The 19,317-nt window shown below is 35.4% G+C and overlaps 1 protein-coding gene across 7 annotated transcripts in view; it reads right to left on the bottom strand.

Moving 5' to 3' along the window:
* Window positions 1-19,317, bottom strand: part of CNOT4 (CCR4-NOT transcription complex subunit 4) — a 148,139-nt gene that overhangs the window by 15,928 nt on the left and 112,894 nt on the right. For 5 of the 7 annotated variants that reach the window (XM_032275909.1, XM_032275912.1, XM_032275910.1 and 2 more), the window contains exons 9-10: window positions 18,414-18,663; window positions 16,689-17,186 (exon numbers count right to left, since the gene is read on the bottom strand). In XM_032275909.1, coding sequence (XP_032131800.1) covers window positions 16,689-17,186; window positions 18,414-18,663 — 748 coding nt within the window. Of the gene's footprint in view, window positions 1-8,963; window positions 11,860-16,688; window positions 17,187-18,413; window positions 18,664-19,317 lie in introns of those variants that run through there. The other 2 variants (XM_032275914.1, XM_032275915.1) reach the window with 1 other exon arrangement.

The following is a 19,317-nucleotide window of genomic DNA, read 5'->3' as shown; positions in this document are numbered from 1 at the left end:
CTGAAAAAGCTACATTAGTTTTAAAACTAATCTGTACTTTCTAAAAATGACCCTGAAACTTCTCTGTGTTCCACCTATTAATCACCCAGATCATCAATTGGGTTCATCAACTGTAACATATGTTCCACTCTGGTTGGGGGGTGCTGATAATAAAGAACACTGTGCATGCGATAGAAGCAGGGAATATAATGAGAAGTCTCTGGACCTTCCACTCAATTTTGCTGTGAACCTAAAATAGCTCTAAAAAATAAAGTCTATTTGAAAAGAAAATTATTTTGCTTTTTATTCCTCCTTACAACATATTCACATATTAGGAGAAATATAAACTTTTTTGTTTTCAATTGCAAATGGTATCTCAATCTACAAAGAATTAAGTCTTAATTATGAATACATCTTTTCTAGACCTATAAGATGATACTCCTGTGGAAGACAGTTTCAAAAGACCCTGAATTCAAAAATGTATGTACTCATCATATCACAAGGGGCCTTAGTTTAAAAATCATTCTAAGTATATAATTATTTAAGTGTTCATCCTTAGCTATAATTCATAGCTGAATTTGGGACAGATTGCCAGAGATAATCGTGACAGAACCAATTCTCAGTCAGTATTGAATCTTACTTCAAAAGAAGGAAGAGAAGAAAGAAGACTAGATGAATACATTTTCAAATACAAATCAGAAACTGCAATATTATTACTTCAGATATGCCGGAGCTATATACTGAATTAGAACCAATATTTTACTGAAAAAAAATTTATTAAAAACCACATTTGTAAAACTTTGAATTTTAGTCATACTTTTGAGAAGTGTTAAATGACTTTTTATAAGAACGAGAATTGCCTTAGAAGTTGGGGGAACTGAACAATGTCCAAGTTTTACAATGTCAAAAATCTCTATTGATCCAAAATTTTACAGTGCAATGGTCGTTCTTCAATCTGCTCCAAAATCCAGAATATGACTTCTGTTTAAATGTGTTGTTTTGATTTAAAAGAGAGAGAAGACTGGGCACAGTGGCTCACGCCTATAATCCCAGCACTTTAGGAGGCCAAGGCAGGTGGATCATCTGAGGTCGGGAGTTCGATATCAGCTTGGCTAACAAGGCGAAACCCTATCTCTATTAAAAATATAAAAATTAGCCGGGCATGGTGGCATGGACCCGTAATCCCAGCTACCTGGGCGGCTGAGGCAGGAGAATCACTTGAATCTGGGAGGCGAAGGTTGCAGTGAGCTGACACTGCGCCACTGCCCTCCAGCCTGGGTGACAGAGACCCTGTCTCAAACAAAATAAAAATAAAAGAGAGAGAAGAAGGGGGGAAAAAAAAGAGTAGACTTGTTTAGGATCAAAAGCCAGTATGGAATAAGCTGAAAAGTGAGTTAGAATAGTTACTGGGAAGATAGAGGGTCTGCTGACTCTGGTAATTGAGCAAAAAGACTGAGAAAACACTCAGTAAACTGATGGGGAGAGATCGCTCTCCTTTTAAGAGGGAGAGCGGTTGTGCCTGTAATCCCAGCACTTTGGGAGGCCAAGGCACATGGGTGGATTGGGCTTAGTTAGGAGTTTCAGACTAGCCTGGGCAACAAGGCAAAACCCTGTCTCTAAAAGAATACAAAAATTAGCCAGGTGTGGTGGTGTGTGCCTGTAGCCCCAGCTACTTGAGGGGATGACATGGGAGGATCACTTGAGCTGTGAGGTCAAGGCTGTAGTGAGCCATGTTTACACCACTGAACTCCAAGCTGGGCAACACAGTGAAACCCTGTCTCAAATGGAAAAGAAAGAAAAAAGAAAAGAAAAGGGAAAATTCAGTCCTATCAGGGATCCAGTAGAAAAACATACAGGTGGTATACATTAAGATCATTAAGATTTAGTCATGACCTCCCTGCTAACTGTGGTAAATTACATGGAGAAACTTTTTTTGTCCAAAGAAAAAGAAGCTGGATAGAGAGGTGAACACAAGCTATCAAGAGACTCATAACAGTCAACAGTTAAAACCTGAAAGCTTGTTATTTAAAAAAAGGTTGCAGAGCTTTGTGTGTTTATTTGGAGATTATCTAAAATCCTTGCTTATTTTAATAATATGCTTTAGGCCGGGCGTGGTGGCTCACGCCTGTAATCCCAGCACTTTGGGGGGCCGAGGCGGGTGGATCACGAGGTCAAGAGATCGAGACCATCCTGGTCAACATGGTGAAACCCCGTCTCTACTAAAAAAAAAACTACAAAAAATTAGCTGGGCATGGTGGCGCGTGCCTGTAATCCCAGCTACTCAGGAGGCTGAGGCAGGAGAATTGCCTGAACCCAGGAGGCGGAGGTTGCAGTGAGCCGAGATCGCGCCATTGCACTCCAGCCTGGGTAACAAAAGCGAAACTCCATCTCAAAAAAAAAAAATATATATATGCTTCATTTCAATTAAATAGTCACCTACCATTTAAAATGCAGGTGAGGTCCTAGGAGTTTACATCTATCAACACTGGCCAGACTAGAAATCAAGATATGTTACACTTGTCTGGAAACAGGGGAAGACTACAGGTAGATTAATCAGTAAATATTAAGAGTTTAGAAGGAAAAAGACACATATCTGGTAGCAAATCTTACTCTAAATGGGAATTGGGGGGAGTAGGGCATGTGTGTATATATATGTGTGTGTATATATATATGTGTATCAGCAATCCATAATCATTAATTTTAATAGAAACTTACATTTTTAACAGAGAAAACCTATGTGGAACTATGGCTGTAACCAAACACTCAGTTTAAGGCCAATGAGAAAACTTCCTACTTGGCTGATGAAGAAGTCACAACCCAGGGAATCTTTTAACTTTAGCTGCTTACTAAACATATAGATGTAACAAAGGAAAAAATAAAAATAAACAGCTGTCAGACTTCTTGCAAATGCCAACATATAACATGACAATGTTTTAGAGCACCCCACTAAAGTTCTAGATCACTACTTTCTGCTCCATATAGATAATTTCAGTATGCAAGTCTGATATCAGAGTGTAAATGCTAGTGCAGTCCTTGAGCCAAGATCTCACTATATTAAGAAATAGTGCTAGGTTACAAAAGTTGATTGCAGATTTCTTGCATTTCTTCTTGGAGATGGTGATACCATTATCATCTTTAAATCCCTGTGGGGCTCTCCCTGTTTCCTTAGGCTGAAAACAACAACTTCCTTGATTGGAAAAAAAAAAAAAAAAATCAGCAGATATGCTATTACTTTACATGGTGCAGCACAGGGTAGCTCTTCTTCGAAGATGAATCTGAGATCACACCTTTAGTATGTATGTAATACATTTTGGTGCATTACTATAAGGTTTTTTCCGTCTGTAATATTAGAGATGTCACCAATCTAGTGGTTATGTGTTGGCCCCTAAATTATCTTTGGTACTGCAGAAAAATCCTGGGTAAATTAAACTCCACCTCTGTTTTACTCTTTTAGTTCTGACACTGGTAATTATGTAGCTACTGTAAGTTTATTTTAAGAGTACTTGCAAGGTTACAATTTTTTCCCCTTCTAAAGTTACTCCAAGATCACTGGGCCACATTTAACATAGGGCAGCTCTGAAAACCTACAAGGGCAGCTTTGAAATGACAATAGCTGCCAGCTGGTGGTCATTTTGAAAGCCTTCAAATTCATTGTTTGCAACGATATTCACAGTTGTAAGCCCTTGACTTGAGAGAACTACTATAATTAAACTGTAAGACACAACAATGTTTAGAGAAGAGATAGATTCTGAATCTTAAAAGTTTTTTTCCTGTAACACTGAAATTTTTTTAAAGTAGGGAAAAAAAAAGAAAGAAAGAAAAAATAAAAGTTTTTTCCTCCAATGAGTTACATGCACGAAAGCACAATTACATGGTGAACGCTAAAGAAACTTTAAATTGTTGTTAGAATGTGACTATAGACAAATCTCAATCCTTTGGAGCCTTATTATCATCGTTGTTATTACTTGGTCTTTAAGATTGTTAAAGGCTATGTTATCTTTACTTATTCATAGCTCTGAAGTTTCATGATTCCAATACAAATCATTTTTGAATGATCTTTTCCTTGGATTTTCCCAAAGACTGTGTCATTGATGGGTATCTTAATAGAGGGATTGGAATTTGATGAGAAAAAGCTATGAAATACTTGTTCAGAAATAACATGACCAGGGTGAAGTGGGCACCAATATCACAACCTTACTGCATTTAAACAGAGTCTTTGGTTCCTTCAATAAAAAATAAAAAAAAATTGTAGAAAGTCAATAAAAATACAGAATTTATCCTGAAGATATGAATTAATCAGAACACAGCAGGAATACATGAATAGACATAGGTCACAGGTCACTGAAATGACCTGAGACATCTTCCTCTGCCACATTCACTAAGGGGAGGATTTAACTGAAAACTGCTTTATGTAAAAATACACACACATTCAACCACACATGCATACAGAGAGCTAGGTTTGTGGTTTACCTTTGCTAAACAAACTCTTTCTTACATAATGCTAATTAAATGTCATGAAGACAGTAAGACTATTACTAGCATTTCAAAACTATTCAGAGTTGCTTTAAATATTTTTACCACTCAGAAAAGCAAATCTCTTAAGTGTCTCTTGCCTAGGGCTCCTTGCATTGCCCACCCCCTAACCTTTTTGGAAGGGTGTGTAAAAGTCGCTTGATTCACAAGCTTAAGTTGTAGTAGTACTGCCATGGAGAAATATGGAATATTTTAAGGTTTAACATTTGCCTTTCAGCCTACTGGGTAAAACACAGAGTCTAGAAGCAGCTATTAACAAGGAACAGGCTAAAATTCTTATAGCAGAGTAGGTTATTTATTCTGCTATTTTATCATTGAGAAAATTAAAGAATGGTACTGGGCCACTGCATCATACACTTTAAAATAATTAACTGTATGTTATGTGAATTTCATCTCTATAAAAAAGAGAGAAAGGTAGTGGGGTGAACTAATGGCTTTATAAATTATATGAGAGGAAAAAGCATTTTGGAATGTTGCTTTGTAACAGCACAATAGTGGGTCTCAGCACCCAACAGGAGCTGGAATAACAAAATTGTCATAAGCACAGTACGTTCCAGGGTCAGCCTGGAGCTTCCAGGAACCTTTAGAATAAAGGTAAAGCGGGCTAAGACAGGGAAGTCAATAGCTGCCTTAGGAAGTGTGGTCAAGAGGAACCTGGAGCAAATGAACTGGTTATCAAGGTCAACAACTTCAAGCTGTTTTATGGAACATCTGTGTACTTCAGTCCAATTCTCAAGTGGCTTAGATTGTTTAGGCTTGCTTTCAGTTCTAGGTACCTAAATTCAATTTCTCTGTAACTCAAACCCAGAGAAGACTCTCTAAAAGACCAAGAAACAGAGTAGAATCTCCTTAATGGATCTTGAATTAACAAGAGTGATTCTTTGGAAACAGCCCCTAAGAAGTGGAAAGCTAGTATGACCAGCAATGTTAGGTGGCTTGATTACAACTCGTAGAAACAAATCATAGGGTGGTAAGGAGGTCCAAGAAGCAGTGGCTTCTCAATCCATCAGCAAGGTTTCACAAACAGTATTCTTAAGCAAGATTTGTACTTGGAAGCAGTATCCTTTTTAAATGTCACAGTTGGTATTTCAGCTGACATATATGGAGTGAGTTTAAAACTATTTTAGTATTAGAAAACTCGGGTTGCTTCCAAACTAGGAATATTTACTATTAACTGACTAGGAGAAAAAAACAACACACGACAACACACAGTTGGCCCCAGACAACTGGGGCTTCTACATCTGTGGAGTCAACTAACCTCAAATATATTTTTTAAAAAATTGTGTAGTTTCTTAAGCATGCAAGTTTTATTATTACTATTTACACAGCACTTAGATTACAATAGGTATTAGAAGTAATCTAGAGATTTAAAACATACAGCCTCCCATATATGTGCAGATAGGTCATATGCAAATACTACACTATCTTATATCAAGAACTTGAGAATACAAGAATTTTGCTATTTGTGGAACCAATCCCCTACAGATACCTAGGGATGACTGCATACAGTATCTTCACCCTACTCTACTACTTCCTCAGTAATTCTTCCTGAAAGGTCACCTCCTAAGTATACAAAATACAAGAAACAAATTAGCCCAATAATTTGTAGATTTTATTTATTCATATAGTACATTCTCTTTGGGGGAAATTATCAAAATATTTTTAAAACCTGTTATAATAAAATTCTTAATTTCTCTCTACTCTTCCCCAGTACATTACTTTTAATTCTTTTTTGATAAATGAATAAAGCAGAATGACCTAACCCAACTATGTAAGAAGAGATACTTTCCCGTCATAGGTGGAAGCCCATGTTCAAAAAAGCTTTCCAGTTTGCCTGTAAGCTTGGCAGAAGCTACATTACCTGTAATATGGGCTCCTCAACTACCAAACTCATTATATCCCATACCTAATCCCTCTGTCTAAATCTTTCGCAGCATAAATAACATTTCTACTAATCCCTCACACTTACTGGGACTTGCTTACTTACACCTGTCTCATCTCTTCCCTAGCTTTTTCTGGTCCTCCTACCTGCTTCGAGGAAGGAAGTTTTCCTTTGATCATTTTCAACTCACAGAAAACCTGACCCAGGATTCTCCAGGTGCCCAACTGCGGATGCATGGAATTACTTGCATGCTTTCTACAATTCTCTCTCATATAGTTTGGCTTCCCATACTCATGAAAAGACTGAAGGAGAGAATACAAGGGGGTTACAAAAGCTAGGCTTTTTTCCAACCTCTAGCTCTCTCCTTTCTGTGGTTCTCCATCAACATTTAGCATTGAGTGGTTATCACAGTGACCAGTCTCCTAGTTGTCATGCCCTTAACAACACTAATGATGTTCTTTGTCGTCATCAAAGTCTAAAATCATTCAACTCCCTTCTGCGTCACTCACGCCATTTGTTCACAGAAAACTGCCTTAATGGACTCTTCTTGGCACAAGATTATGCATTTCAATGTGGTCTTCTTGAATATCTCTATGACTTTTTCTTTTTCCCCTTCTAACCAAACTCTCCATATTTGCTTTTTCCACTCCTGATGCTTTGTGCTAAACCAGAGGAACATATAAAACCGTATATATTTGAACTTTAAATATCTTTAAGCTGACTCTTATCTTTACACAGCAACTATTTCTAATGCATTTCTGGGCTTATTCTCAAAGAACACTTTTTTTTTTAATCTCCTTCTTTAACAGGCTCCCAATTCCACTTACCCCCATTTTCAAACAATAATGCATTTTAATAATGATTGATATGACACCTTTCATCAATTCTCATCTCTTTCCCGAGGTTCTTCTTGATCTTACAAATCACAAAGGAAAATATAGCCCACCTCTCTTAAGCTAACCCATATACTCGTCTCAGGAGCTTATCTCTTCCCACCACCTGAAGACATCTGTTACTCTACTGAATAAGCCTATCTTCTCTTCAGCACTGTCAATCTCTTCCTTTCAATTGGCTCTGTATGATCTGCCTTTAAATATTTAGGTTCTTCTTTTCCCTTATATTAAAGCAATGCCTTCTAAAATCTACCACCCATCTAGTTAGAATCTTGTTTTTCTTTTCAACTTTGTTGTCAAATGCCTTAAGACTACATAGTCAGTGATTGCTGCATATTGTTTTCCTCATTAATCCTAAAAAGATGGGAATCCATTCTGTACCTTTCTAAGAAAGTTACATTTTTAAAGATCACCAGAGATCTAACCAAATCTGACGGCCTTTTCTCAGCTCTTATGCTTTCCAATTTTTAATTCATAGTTCTTCTCCATTCCAACCTCTACTGTTCTAGCCTAGGCCAACTTACTTGCACTGGCCAGCAATGGCATGTTATTGGAATTACTTTCTAACTCGTCCTAATTGCAATCAAATCTGTTACCCAACTGCTTTTTTTTTTTTTTTTTTTTGGGACAGAGTCTTGCTCTGTCACCAGGCTGGAGTGCAGTGGCACGATCTCAGCTCACTGCAATCTCCATCTCCAGGTTCAAGCAATTCTCCTGCTGCCTCAGCCTCCCGAGTAGCTGGGACTACAGGTGCACACCACCACGTCCAGCTAATTTTTGTATTTTTAGTAGAGACAGGGTTTCACCATGTTGGCCAGGCTGGTCTCAATCTCTTGACCTTGTGATCCGTCCGCCTCGGCCTCCCAAAGTGCTGGGATTACAGGCTTGAGCCACCGTGCCCGGCCCAATTGCTCTTCTTAAAATGCTACAATCAAGCTACAGTTTTGCCAAGAACCTACAGTTCTCTACCACTGACCATATTTGCATCAGGACTAAACTCTTCTTCTAGTTTTCAAGGCTTTAAGCACACTTATCCAAGCTTACCTATACCCAAATACCTCAGCTGATTTTCTTACTGCCCTACCCCAACCGCTCTAGGCCACTGTAAGGCTTCAAAGCAACTGCCATTTGTTCCTTTCTGTCTTTCTGAGGCAATGCCTCTGTGAGAGCACCTCCCTATGGACCTGCGTCTGACCAGACCAGAGCTCTGGCAGTCTTCACAGTACTTGGACCACCATACAAACAGGAGTCATATCACTGGAAATGTGTACAGATAAAATGCATTAAAGTTGTTTTCTTTAAAGGAATACCTACATAGAAGGGTTTACTTAATTCCTAGGATACTAAGAGTAGGAGACATGAGCTAACACACATGTAGGATAATGAATGTATGTCTTTCCTATTAAGATTTTTTTCACCCCCCTCCAAATTATCATAAATTTTAAAATATAAGTACTCAATTCCCTTTGTTGCCACTATCAGAGCAGTTACTGAGAGATGATAAATAATAAAATGACTCTGAACTGCTTTGGTGATTCCTGTGATTAAAATATCAAAAGCTAACCTGATAGAAATAATGTGAAATATAATTGTCACTAGAATTATCTTTGATGATAGGGTCTGTATTTTATTCAACCTTAGGTCTCGCAAGATCTAGTTCAAGTCACTATACAGCATAGGTCCTCAAATATTTAATTAATGCTTTGTCGAAATAAGGGGAGAATATACAAAAGAAATGTGAAAAACCAAAACTCAGTAACAGAATGAAAAGAAAAGCATTATTAGTCAGAAAAATATTTTCTAATGGAATCTTAGAGAAATAAAGAGGCACTTATCATTCATCACACAACTAAAATCATTCAGTACAGGACTCTATTCCCTACAGTGGCACTAAAAACATTTCAAGGCAGCTGTTCTTTTTTTTCCCCCCACAAGAGAAGGGTATTACCAAATCCTTGGCAAATCTAATAACTATGGATCTTCTCCCCAGAGAAAAAATGGACATATGTACATGCACAAAAACCCACAATTTTGTATGTACTCTCAAAAATCTGGGCTCCAGGTTTAAAATTCCTATCTTAAGGGAAAAGCTAGTCACTTTATAAAGGTTAATGATGTAAAAGTATATTAAGTTTTCCTTGCACATGATGCATTATGAAGGAATTTAATAACAACCAAAAAAACCTGAAGCTTTTAAAGAATCTCTCATTCTTCTCCTATTTTGCTTTCAGTTTGCTTGCTATGTGAAGTAGTGGCTGCTTTTATGTGATGTATAATTTCTTCTGTGCTTTAGTGTAAAATTAATTATGACTATGATTTTAAGACTTCAGCTTTTTAAAATATATATTTAAAATACTAGGTAAGCAAGGCTTACAAAGAAGGTCTAGGAATTACAAAGTGGGTCAAAGATCATGTTCAGCCATTCTACACAAAAATTCAGAAGTTAAAGTCTAATTGCCCAAAAAGTGGGGATGGGAAGGAGAAGCAGGCAGGGAAATTGTTTTGGGATTTTATTTAGGGCTCTGGCAAATCTGGGCAAACTACCTGATGATTTTTCCAAACTGGCTATGAATGAGAAAGGAAAGAAACCTCATTTAACAGGTATGTCTCTCAACACCGAGGAGCAAATGGAGCTAACCACTTGCTATGGCTTTGTAAGAAGATCCAACGAAAGTCTAATGCTGAAGGCTGGAGAAAGCTTTGAGCTAGTAAGCATCATTACAAGGAGCCAGCTTTTGTTGTAATAACAAGGCCCAGGAGCATCAGCCCCATAGGAGACATAAGTGAAGTCTTGGCCTCTTACAGCAAAAATGAAAACCATAATTAAATTAAGCTATAGTAAAAGGCTGATGCTTAATAAGTCTAAAGTATTTTATTGGTATTTTCCAAATTGGCAATGTTCTTGTAATGTCTTAAAATCACTTCTAGATAAAAATTAGAGATTGATATTTATGCAGAATTTTACAAAAATAACTTAAATGGCTAGACAATTACCTGCTTCTACAGCCTCAGTTAACCAAATCTAAGGATATCTAAGAATAGATTTTTGTTTTCCTCACTGTACCTTGGGATAAAGTCATTTAATTTGTCACATTATATAGAAAGTAATTTTATATAGAGGTAACCTTGAAAACTCCAACTTCAACATGACTTTAAGTGTCATCTCCTAATGACATATTCTATTATTATTATTTTCAATCTCTAAGCTTCTTATTTTGTATTCACATTATCCACTTCCATACTTCAACAAATTAAAGCATACCTTTTATCACAATGGTTAAAATCTCAAGAGGAGGTGTGACTTTCCCTTTCTTCCCAGATGCTTCATTTAGGCAGAGTATGGTCATGTTTTCTGAATCAGCTTTTGTTCACTGCCCAGAACTAAGTACGGTTTCTTTTCTTTTATTATCAGTTTAAAACTATTTCAAGAAATGTGTTTTCAGAAATATCACTTCACATTATGTCCTAATAAAGTACTCCACTATTCTCTTGATTAAAATTACCTGTTACAATTTAGGTGGCCTAATTTTAGAGGACACCCAATCTCTTCTCTTCTGCCTTAGTCTCATTCTGGTCAGGTACTTATAATATTATCTTATTATCACATTTTAATTATTAAGCAATGAAATTTCCAAGACAATATCCCACAGAATTATTGTTTGTTCAGTAACAATGTTACACTACTATAGTTGCTTCTCACATACAAAGTTTACTCCATATTCAAGTTTCAGGTAAGTCGACTATAAACTGAAGTTCTGTTTTTGAGGCATTTCCTGGTATACTAGGCAGTGCATTAGAAAAGAGATTATATTGCATTTAGGCTATAATAATTATCTTTCAACCATCTATGCATAATTAACAACCATTCAAAAAGAAAGTGCAAAAGTGCAATAGAGAGAACAAAACAGTTTCTACACACATAATGCATAATATAGGACATAAATCTAGACAACTAAAACAATCGCCGACAATATCCTCCTGAGCATTAAACGACACCACCAATTTTGTTTTATATGTATTCTTTCGTCTCAAGTATTCAAAGAATACAATAGACATTATCTTGTTAATTTTCAAAATTTTCAGATTAGGATATTACCATTTTTTTCACAAACCAGAAAACAAGGAACTACCATTACCTTTGTATAATTTTTCAATAACAGAGCCAAAATAAGAACAATTCTAGCTAATCTCACCTGGGAGCTTAGTACTACAAGTTTATTTTTATGAGTTAGAAATAGTATCACTCATGAAAAACAATGCCAAAATTATTACACTAATAAATTATGTTAAAGGCCTAATGAAGAAATACTTCAGCAACTAGGAGGTAACACGCTAGTTGTAGGCATAAGGAATGTTTATATTGTCTCTTTTGGGTGTATACATTAAATGCAAAATCAGAAAGGAATCATGCAAAAATCCAGTTGCCCATGCAAGCTCCCCAGAGTCTAATCCTCTCCTCTCAGTTCTGATGTCAGGCCACAGTAGTGTGGAGACTTGTAGGCTGCTGTCCTTGTTGTAATGAATGGGAAGAGGCTGACAGTGGCATGGTCGAAACCTTCACCTCTTCTTCCCCTGTGGAAAAGTCAGTCATGGTCTAGTTATGGGTGACTAGATTTGTTAACAGTCCCTTTAAAAATGATTTCAATATTTGGAATACTGTTACATATATAAAATACATGCTTAATGTTTGGAATCCAGGTGTGAAACAAGACATGAATTTTAAAATATAAATGTATCAAGTACCTGGAAAGTAGTTATATTCTAAATATATCCTTAGTAATATTGTGTCAGCGATAAGAATATAATAGATTTAGATTATAAATATACTACCCCCCCAAAAAAAAGATCAGGAAAGCCATTCTTTTCCAAGCCAATTGGACCTCTTATAGGTACTCCTAGTAAATGGTAAATATTAATAGTATTTTGTGAAAAAAATTAAACCTTGATTTACAGAAGTGAAAACTGATTTTTAAGAGGAAAATTATAAATCCATGTTTTTGCATAAATTATGTGCTAGAAAAAAATGAAACAGATAAAAATATTGACAGTAAATTAACATACAGCATCTGAAAATTTAAGTTTATCTTTGAAGTAATTGAAAAATAGTAAAATGTTAACAATAAAATGATCCAATTGACTGAAAATGAGATGACTACTTCTGGGTCAGAGAAGTATAGATGAATGAGATCAGTTCTTCTGATTATAATTGATAATTATTTGACTACAAGTGACTTGTTTCACACATGACTCAATTCAATCAAGTCACTGTTAAAACAGTTCATACAGAAACAAAGAAAATTTAAAGAAAAATGCCCTCTCATAAGTAAAGTTTGAATTAACAAAAACATTTAAAAAAAAAAATCCAATCCTAAACAGTTTCAAATATTTTTGAGGTATATCTTGAAACAACAATGCTTACTGACTTATGTTTTCCAAATAATTTTTAACATCATGGAATAAAAACAACTTGGCAGTTTTTTTTTGAAAAACAAATCTACAAAATTACATTTGAAATGGTAACTGACAAAGCAGAAAAAGAGTCTGTCAATCCACAGAACAGGTGATTTTGTAGTTTTTCAGTAAATTGGCAAAGTTTTTTATAAACCCCAAGTACATAGCAATGAGGCTGTGTAAGGCAAATTTTAGACTTGAGTTCTTGGTGAGAAAATGATATTAATGAGGAATAAAAAAGAGACTGATTGCTATCAAGTCGATAAACTTTATTCTATTTTGTAACAATAGGCCATATACCCCTCAGCTGGGCCAATTTGACTCATGAATGGATTGTTGATAAAAAAGGGACCTGCAAGTGTGTGAGAGCAAAAACCAACTGCCACGGGAAGAAAGCCAAGTTAAAGCACATGCCAGTGATCTTCATTTCTGAAGGAGGGCATCATCGTTGTAGTGCAAAAATATTTCCATTATTGAATTTGAGATCTAAGTTCTTATCCTAATTCCACTACTAATTGAATGTGTGACCTTCAACAAATTATTTAAGCTTTCTGGAACACAGCTTTGCTATTCCTAAAATGAAGAAATTAGACAAAATAAAGTCACTTTTTAGGACAAGGTAAATCACTTTTTAGAGAGAAGGCACATTGTTCCAATAATAATAAACAAAAAAAATCTGAATGAATTTACAACTGCCCATGAATCAAAATTTCCCCCAAGAATATTTCTGTCAAAAATCTTTCTAAACTTAGTAAACCAAAAGCTGCTAAAAAGATTTAACCTCACTAAGGAAATAACTACTAATTTTAAACAAAAAAAAAGTTTTCAATTAGACCAAAAAAATAAAAAGGAAGCTGCATTTCTGTCAAACCTCTGGCAACTGTTCTTCCCATGATAGGTTTCAGATATATCAATCTTTAATAATTAACTGAACAAACCAAAAATAAAATTTTAAGTTACAAATATATAGTATGTAGACATTTTATTTGTATGACATGTAGGTGACCAGGTCCCACTGAAAGAAGTATGCACTCTCTCCATTACTGAAGCACTTAGTGACAGCTGCCCTGTATAAGGTATCATGATAACTGCTAGATGATACAAAGTTGAATCCTTGTCACTAGTTCAACTCACGTGCAAGTGAGTTACAACTGGGGTAGGGGTTGTAGATATTACCTAGGTATTAAATTGCTTCACATTAGACATAGTTAAGATGTAAATAGTTTTCCAAATTTTCACTTTCTGTCATTTCTAATAGTTACTGAAAACCTTCTGGCTACAATTAAACAGCTATTCTGCTCTGAGGCTCAGCACATTCAGTTTCCTGAGGTATCTAACAAATATTTATAATCCATGAGAGGATTTGAGTGTGTGAGACTCTTGATAAAAATTTTGGCACATTGAAACTAAAATTTCTCTAGTCATCAGAGCCTTAAAAATAACCTAATAATAAGCTTAACCGTAAGTCACCATTCAAATACCAAGCAAGTCTGCAGAGCCGGAAATTGAAAATCCAAAACTCTCCCCACCCCCTACCAAATAGAACAATGATTCAGAACCTAAAGTTGGTGACTACATTTTTAGCATCTCAGAAAAAAACAAAACAAAAAAAAGTTTTAATACTCTATGGTTGAGTATACGGTAAAAATTTTAGAAATCAAAACAAAAACCACAAAGATAGGACCATGATTTAATGCCACATTTTTCCATAAAGCATCTACTTTAGATGAAGCTTTTAAATGAGTAACACAAGGACAACTAAACTCACCAATGAGCGATTTCTCATTACCAGTGTGGCATTCCCAGAATAACTATTGGTTTGAAATATATGGGTTAAAACTGCTCTTCAGTGCTAAGGGATAATATGATGACTATGAAATTAGAAGAAAATCAAAGGTTGTCTGTAATAAGTCAAATAAAAGCACAGAAAGAAGACAGCTAATAACTAGAATCCCACAAAGGCATCCTACTTCCTATCATACCAAGTCCATGCCATTTTGCCTCATTGTCAGAGTTTCTCATCTTCTCATTCATTATATCTACACAATTTAAGAAGCATCTCCTGTTATAGGAGGTAGCTGTATTGCTTCTCAGTGTAATGGCATATTAATTCCTGCCTCTGTGCCTTTATTCAGGAGGTTTCCATCAACATAAAGGGCCTTTTCTCTTCCCCTGCTGCAACCCAAATCTAAGATATGATAGTAGGGATCAAATCCTACTTCTTCAATGAAGCCTCCCCAAGAATTACAGGCTACATTGACATCTCTCAGATTCCAGTACCATACATATAGTTACCACTTTCATACATAATTTTAGTGTCTTCAGCTATACGGCAAAGTATGTGGAAATCGTATCCATATCTTAAACTTCTTTAATATTTCCCACATGGCCTAGTTCATCGATGGGCAAACAGAACCCCCATATTCACTGTAATTGGCCTAATTTTTAAATGTTTTGATGATTTGGGGGAAGTGAACTTTAACTTTTAATGAATGCTATAATCAATTATGAGATAACACTACTAGTAATTAAAATGATACATTTCTAAATGATTAAAGCAAAGTAAAATGAAAGAAAATTACATTCTAATATGCTCTCTTGAATGGAAGGAAATAAAAGGAGTATTTGGAACTGAATACATTGTTTCACAAGTAAGTATCACGTAGAAGAAGAGGACTGAAAAATGTCACTCTGTGTTGTCTACTAACTACCTTAGTTAAATGAACAAATATGAGTCCCATTATTGTGCAAGTCACTGCATTAGGTGCTACCAGGCTTATATAAATTAACTTCACTGTATCAACGGTTAATTTCATTATGTCAACAGCCACAAACTATACTCTCTTAACCTAGCTACTTGTCTAGAACATGAAATGTTGTTCGTCCTAAAGGGAATGGAGATAAAGAACTTTGAGAGATCTATGTAAATTCATCTATCAGCCTTGCTAAAAATAAGAGTGAACGCCTTGCTGCTGATAAAAGCATCCTATTAAGATAATACTGTGCCATGCCATACCTTAAAGATTATGACAATGGATAACAATAAATTGTATGAATTATGTGAAGAATTATTCTAACAGAGTGAGAAACTATTATATTCTACTTGAGAGAATCATGATTATATTTCACTTGAGAGAATCAGGAGAGGAACAAACTTTTTTTAAACATCATCTCTAAGTCAAAGTTAAAAGAGAATACTATTAACAAGATACTTCAACTAAAAAATGTTATATAGAATCTTAAAACCCAAAAGTTCTGAAACCTTCAAGGGTAGCAGTACAAAACCAGAAGTATTTTGGCATCAAACTTATATTACCTTACATATATTTCATATTTTTCCCCAGAAATAAAAACATGGCAGATCATATGGATCTGGCTTGAACAATTTCTCTTTCACAAAAGGTGCATGTCTGTGACATGATATGCTTGTAAAACATTAATCATCAGAGTTTTCAAGTACTTTATTTATAGCTCAGTTTTGATGTGTGTATATGTGTGTCAAAATAAGTAACTGCCAAAAGTAGGTAGAGAGTGGCTTTATCCCTCTTGCTCTCATTAATTTTCATTAAAAAAATTTTTTTATAACCATTTTACTTTAGAATCTAAAATCATAATTTTCACCTTGGTGTTAGGCCTTCATAGCACCATAATTTCAGAGACCATTTTCTTCTCTTTCTTTTTGCATTTATAAACCATATGAAAGTCTGGTAATTCTCCTATTAAGTAAAATGCTTCCAAACAGTAAGTATAATACTCCACCATCCTTATAAAGCTCAATATTACAAGGCATCCATCTAATGAAAATCATATTTTAGATTATGATAAAGACTAATATTTCATAGAAATTTCCAAGACATTAGTACTCTGTTATTCAAGTTTCTTCCCTAACCACCCAACAACCTGAAAATATGAGTTATTCAAAACTTCTCAAAGGCTTTAAATGAACCTACCTGCTACAGGGATCCCTCCCAGACCTGTGTTGTGCTGTGGCGGGAGATTCAAGTCCAAGAAATTACTATTTGAGGTGGGGTTTGCTGTGTGGTTCAAGTGCATGATGCTATTGCGTGGAAAGGCCATCCAAGGATAGCGGGCTGCCTGGCCTGGAAAACTGAATGAATTATAAACCGCTCGGTGCTGTTGAAATTGAGGAAACCTCTGGGGCAAGACTGAAAAGGTACTATTGAGAGAATTGGCATTTGTAGGTGCAGCAGGATGCAGGAATCCAGAACCTGAACCTTTGGCGGTTGTAGTGTGTGAAGAGGAGTTCTGAAGAGATGTGGGCGAAAGGGAAGGTTGGTCTTGAACGGACAGTTCCTTCTCAATCAGGTCTGCTAAGGCTTTTCGAGTGACATCGAAGGGATCAAAACCCAAGTCATCCTCTGGTTGTTTAGAAGAACCAAAGCCAAAAGCTGCTTGCCAGTCTGTAGAGGATGATACCGGGATTGTTTCTGTTGGGAAGAAAAATAGTGATGAATATCAAACACATAGCTCACTTTCATACTTAATAAGTATCTACTGCTGCTGGAAAAAAAAAAAGTATCCACACTACTGAAAGTTAAACATGTCATATTACAAATTAAGTATGTGTAAAATCTATGTGACTTCTTAGCACATCAAAATCATATAATTACAAAAGGCCTTATGTACTTCTAGCAGTTACTTAATTCTTAAGCTACTAGCTTCAAAAACTGAATAATATAAACTGATTTTGCTAACCAAAGGAAAAAATTTACTTGACACTCAAATTATACTCTCAACCATTCATAATCAAATCCAACCTAAGTCATTTCCGCAAAACAAATATCATTTAACAGACTTTAATTAGTAAAGTTTATTTTATAAATGTATTTATCAAAGTACGAATAATTTTAAATATATGCTTTCTATACTAAGAAAATACCTAATTTAATTTAAAAGTATTTATATTAACCCTTATAGTCTTTTGGAATTTTCTTCTTCATAGGTGCTGTTGTCAATGTTATTTTTATGCCACCTTTCATATTAATGAGAGAATTTAGAACGGATAAAAATGGAAATGGCTCAAAAATGCCAAAACATAAATGTTACTACTAAATAACTTACATCTTTGACAGCTGGGGATGGAAAATCTTAAATGTAACTATAAAAATACAAATCTAATTAAAAATATAAGTCCTTGCCAGGTGCAGTGGTTCATGCCTATAATCCCAGGACTTTGGAAGCTAGGTAGGAAGATCGCTTGAGGCCAGAAGTTCAAGACCAGCCTGGAAAACATAGCAAGACCATCTCTAGAAAAAATTTAAAAATTAACCAGGAGGATGAGGTGGGAGGATCACGTAAGCCCAAAGTGTGAGGCTGCAGTGAGCTGAGATCACGCTACTATACTCCAACCTGGTTGAGAGAGCAAGATCTCCATCTCCAAAAAATAAAAATAAAAATTCCCAAAGAATAAGTTTTTACTATTGGGAAAATAATATAACCCTTCACTTCTGGAGAAATCTTTTAAAACAGTAATTTCTGGGTCATATGACAATGTATCTAACCACCTAATTCCATGTAGTTTAAATGTTTACATTTTTATTAAAAGAGAAAAGAGAGGCAAAAGATAAAAATATATCCACTAATGAGTTTCATGTTAATCTGTACACAATATGTTAAGAGCATAATTACTAATACTTGGTACTACTGTTATATACCTGATGTGAAGAGGCTTTGTGGTTCTGGTGCTGTAGGCCAGTCACTGGATGTCTGTGGGGAGCTGGGGAAAGGAGGAAGCCCACTTGGGATAGGGTTGGGATGGCGAAAATTGTCTGAGAACAACGACTGTGACTCTGTTACTGCCCCTTCAAAAGGGGACCGCGCACTGTGATTGGATGAACTGATGGGGATGACTGGATTGGATTTTGACAAACCAGGTGGTGGTGAAGGCGTATCACTGTTAGATATCTGAATAAAAAAGGAAAACAAACAATAACTACATGTTTATACATTTTAATAAGGCACAATTAAAAGGTCTGCAAGTAACTGTATTAGAATAGTGCTTTGGAAACTATAGTACTTGAAGACTTTTTAACGAAAGCATGGAGTTTCAGAGAATCAATTAAATCATTAACTTACATATATACTCTGTAAAAAAAAAAAAAACTAATCTCCCTGAAAAGACTAAACGAGTCTCCTTTCTTTTTATAACTTTCTCTCACTTTACAAAGAAAAGAATATTTCTCATTCTGGGATCTTATTATAGTAATTTGCTCAAGAGTGAAAACTTCCAGAGGCCAAACACAAATTATTAGAAGTACATGGACCGGCGATAAGAGAGTAACTGACTGTAATGACTATAACTTTTGCATGCTAATTCTCAATATTATAGTTTTCAAGAAAATTAGAGGAAGATCTAATTAAGTTGTTTCCAAACACATCATTAAAATGTTTTACATAATAAATCTTTGTATGATTCTTAGGTATTTAATTCAGAGGAAATTGAAAGACTTGAGTGATACTGATATAATACTCCTTTTTCCATTTACCTATTTATATGAACAAAATGTCTCAACACTTATATCTTAGAAAAATAAAAAAAGTGACTAGATTGCTGCTGAA

Source organism: Sapajus apella, unplaced genomic scaffold, assembly GCF_009761245.1.
Source record: "Sapajus apella isolate SASKATOON/1434 unplaced genomic scaffold, GSC_monkey_1.0 scaffold7, whole genome shotgun sequence".
Taxonomy (NCBI): Eukaryota; Metazoa; Chordata; class Mammalia; order Primates; family Cebidae; genus Sapajus; species Sapajus apella.
This window is presented reverse-complemented; position numbering and strand designations above follow the sequence as displayed.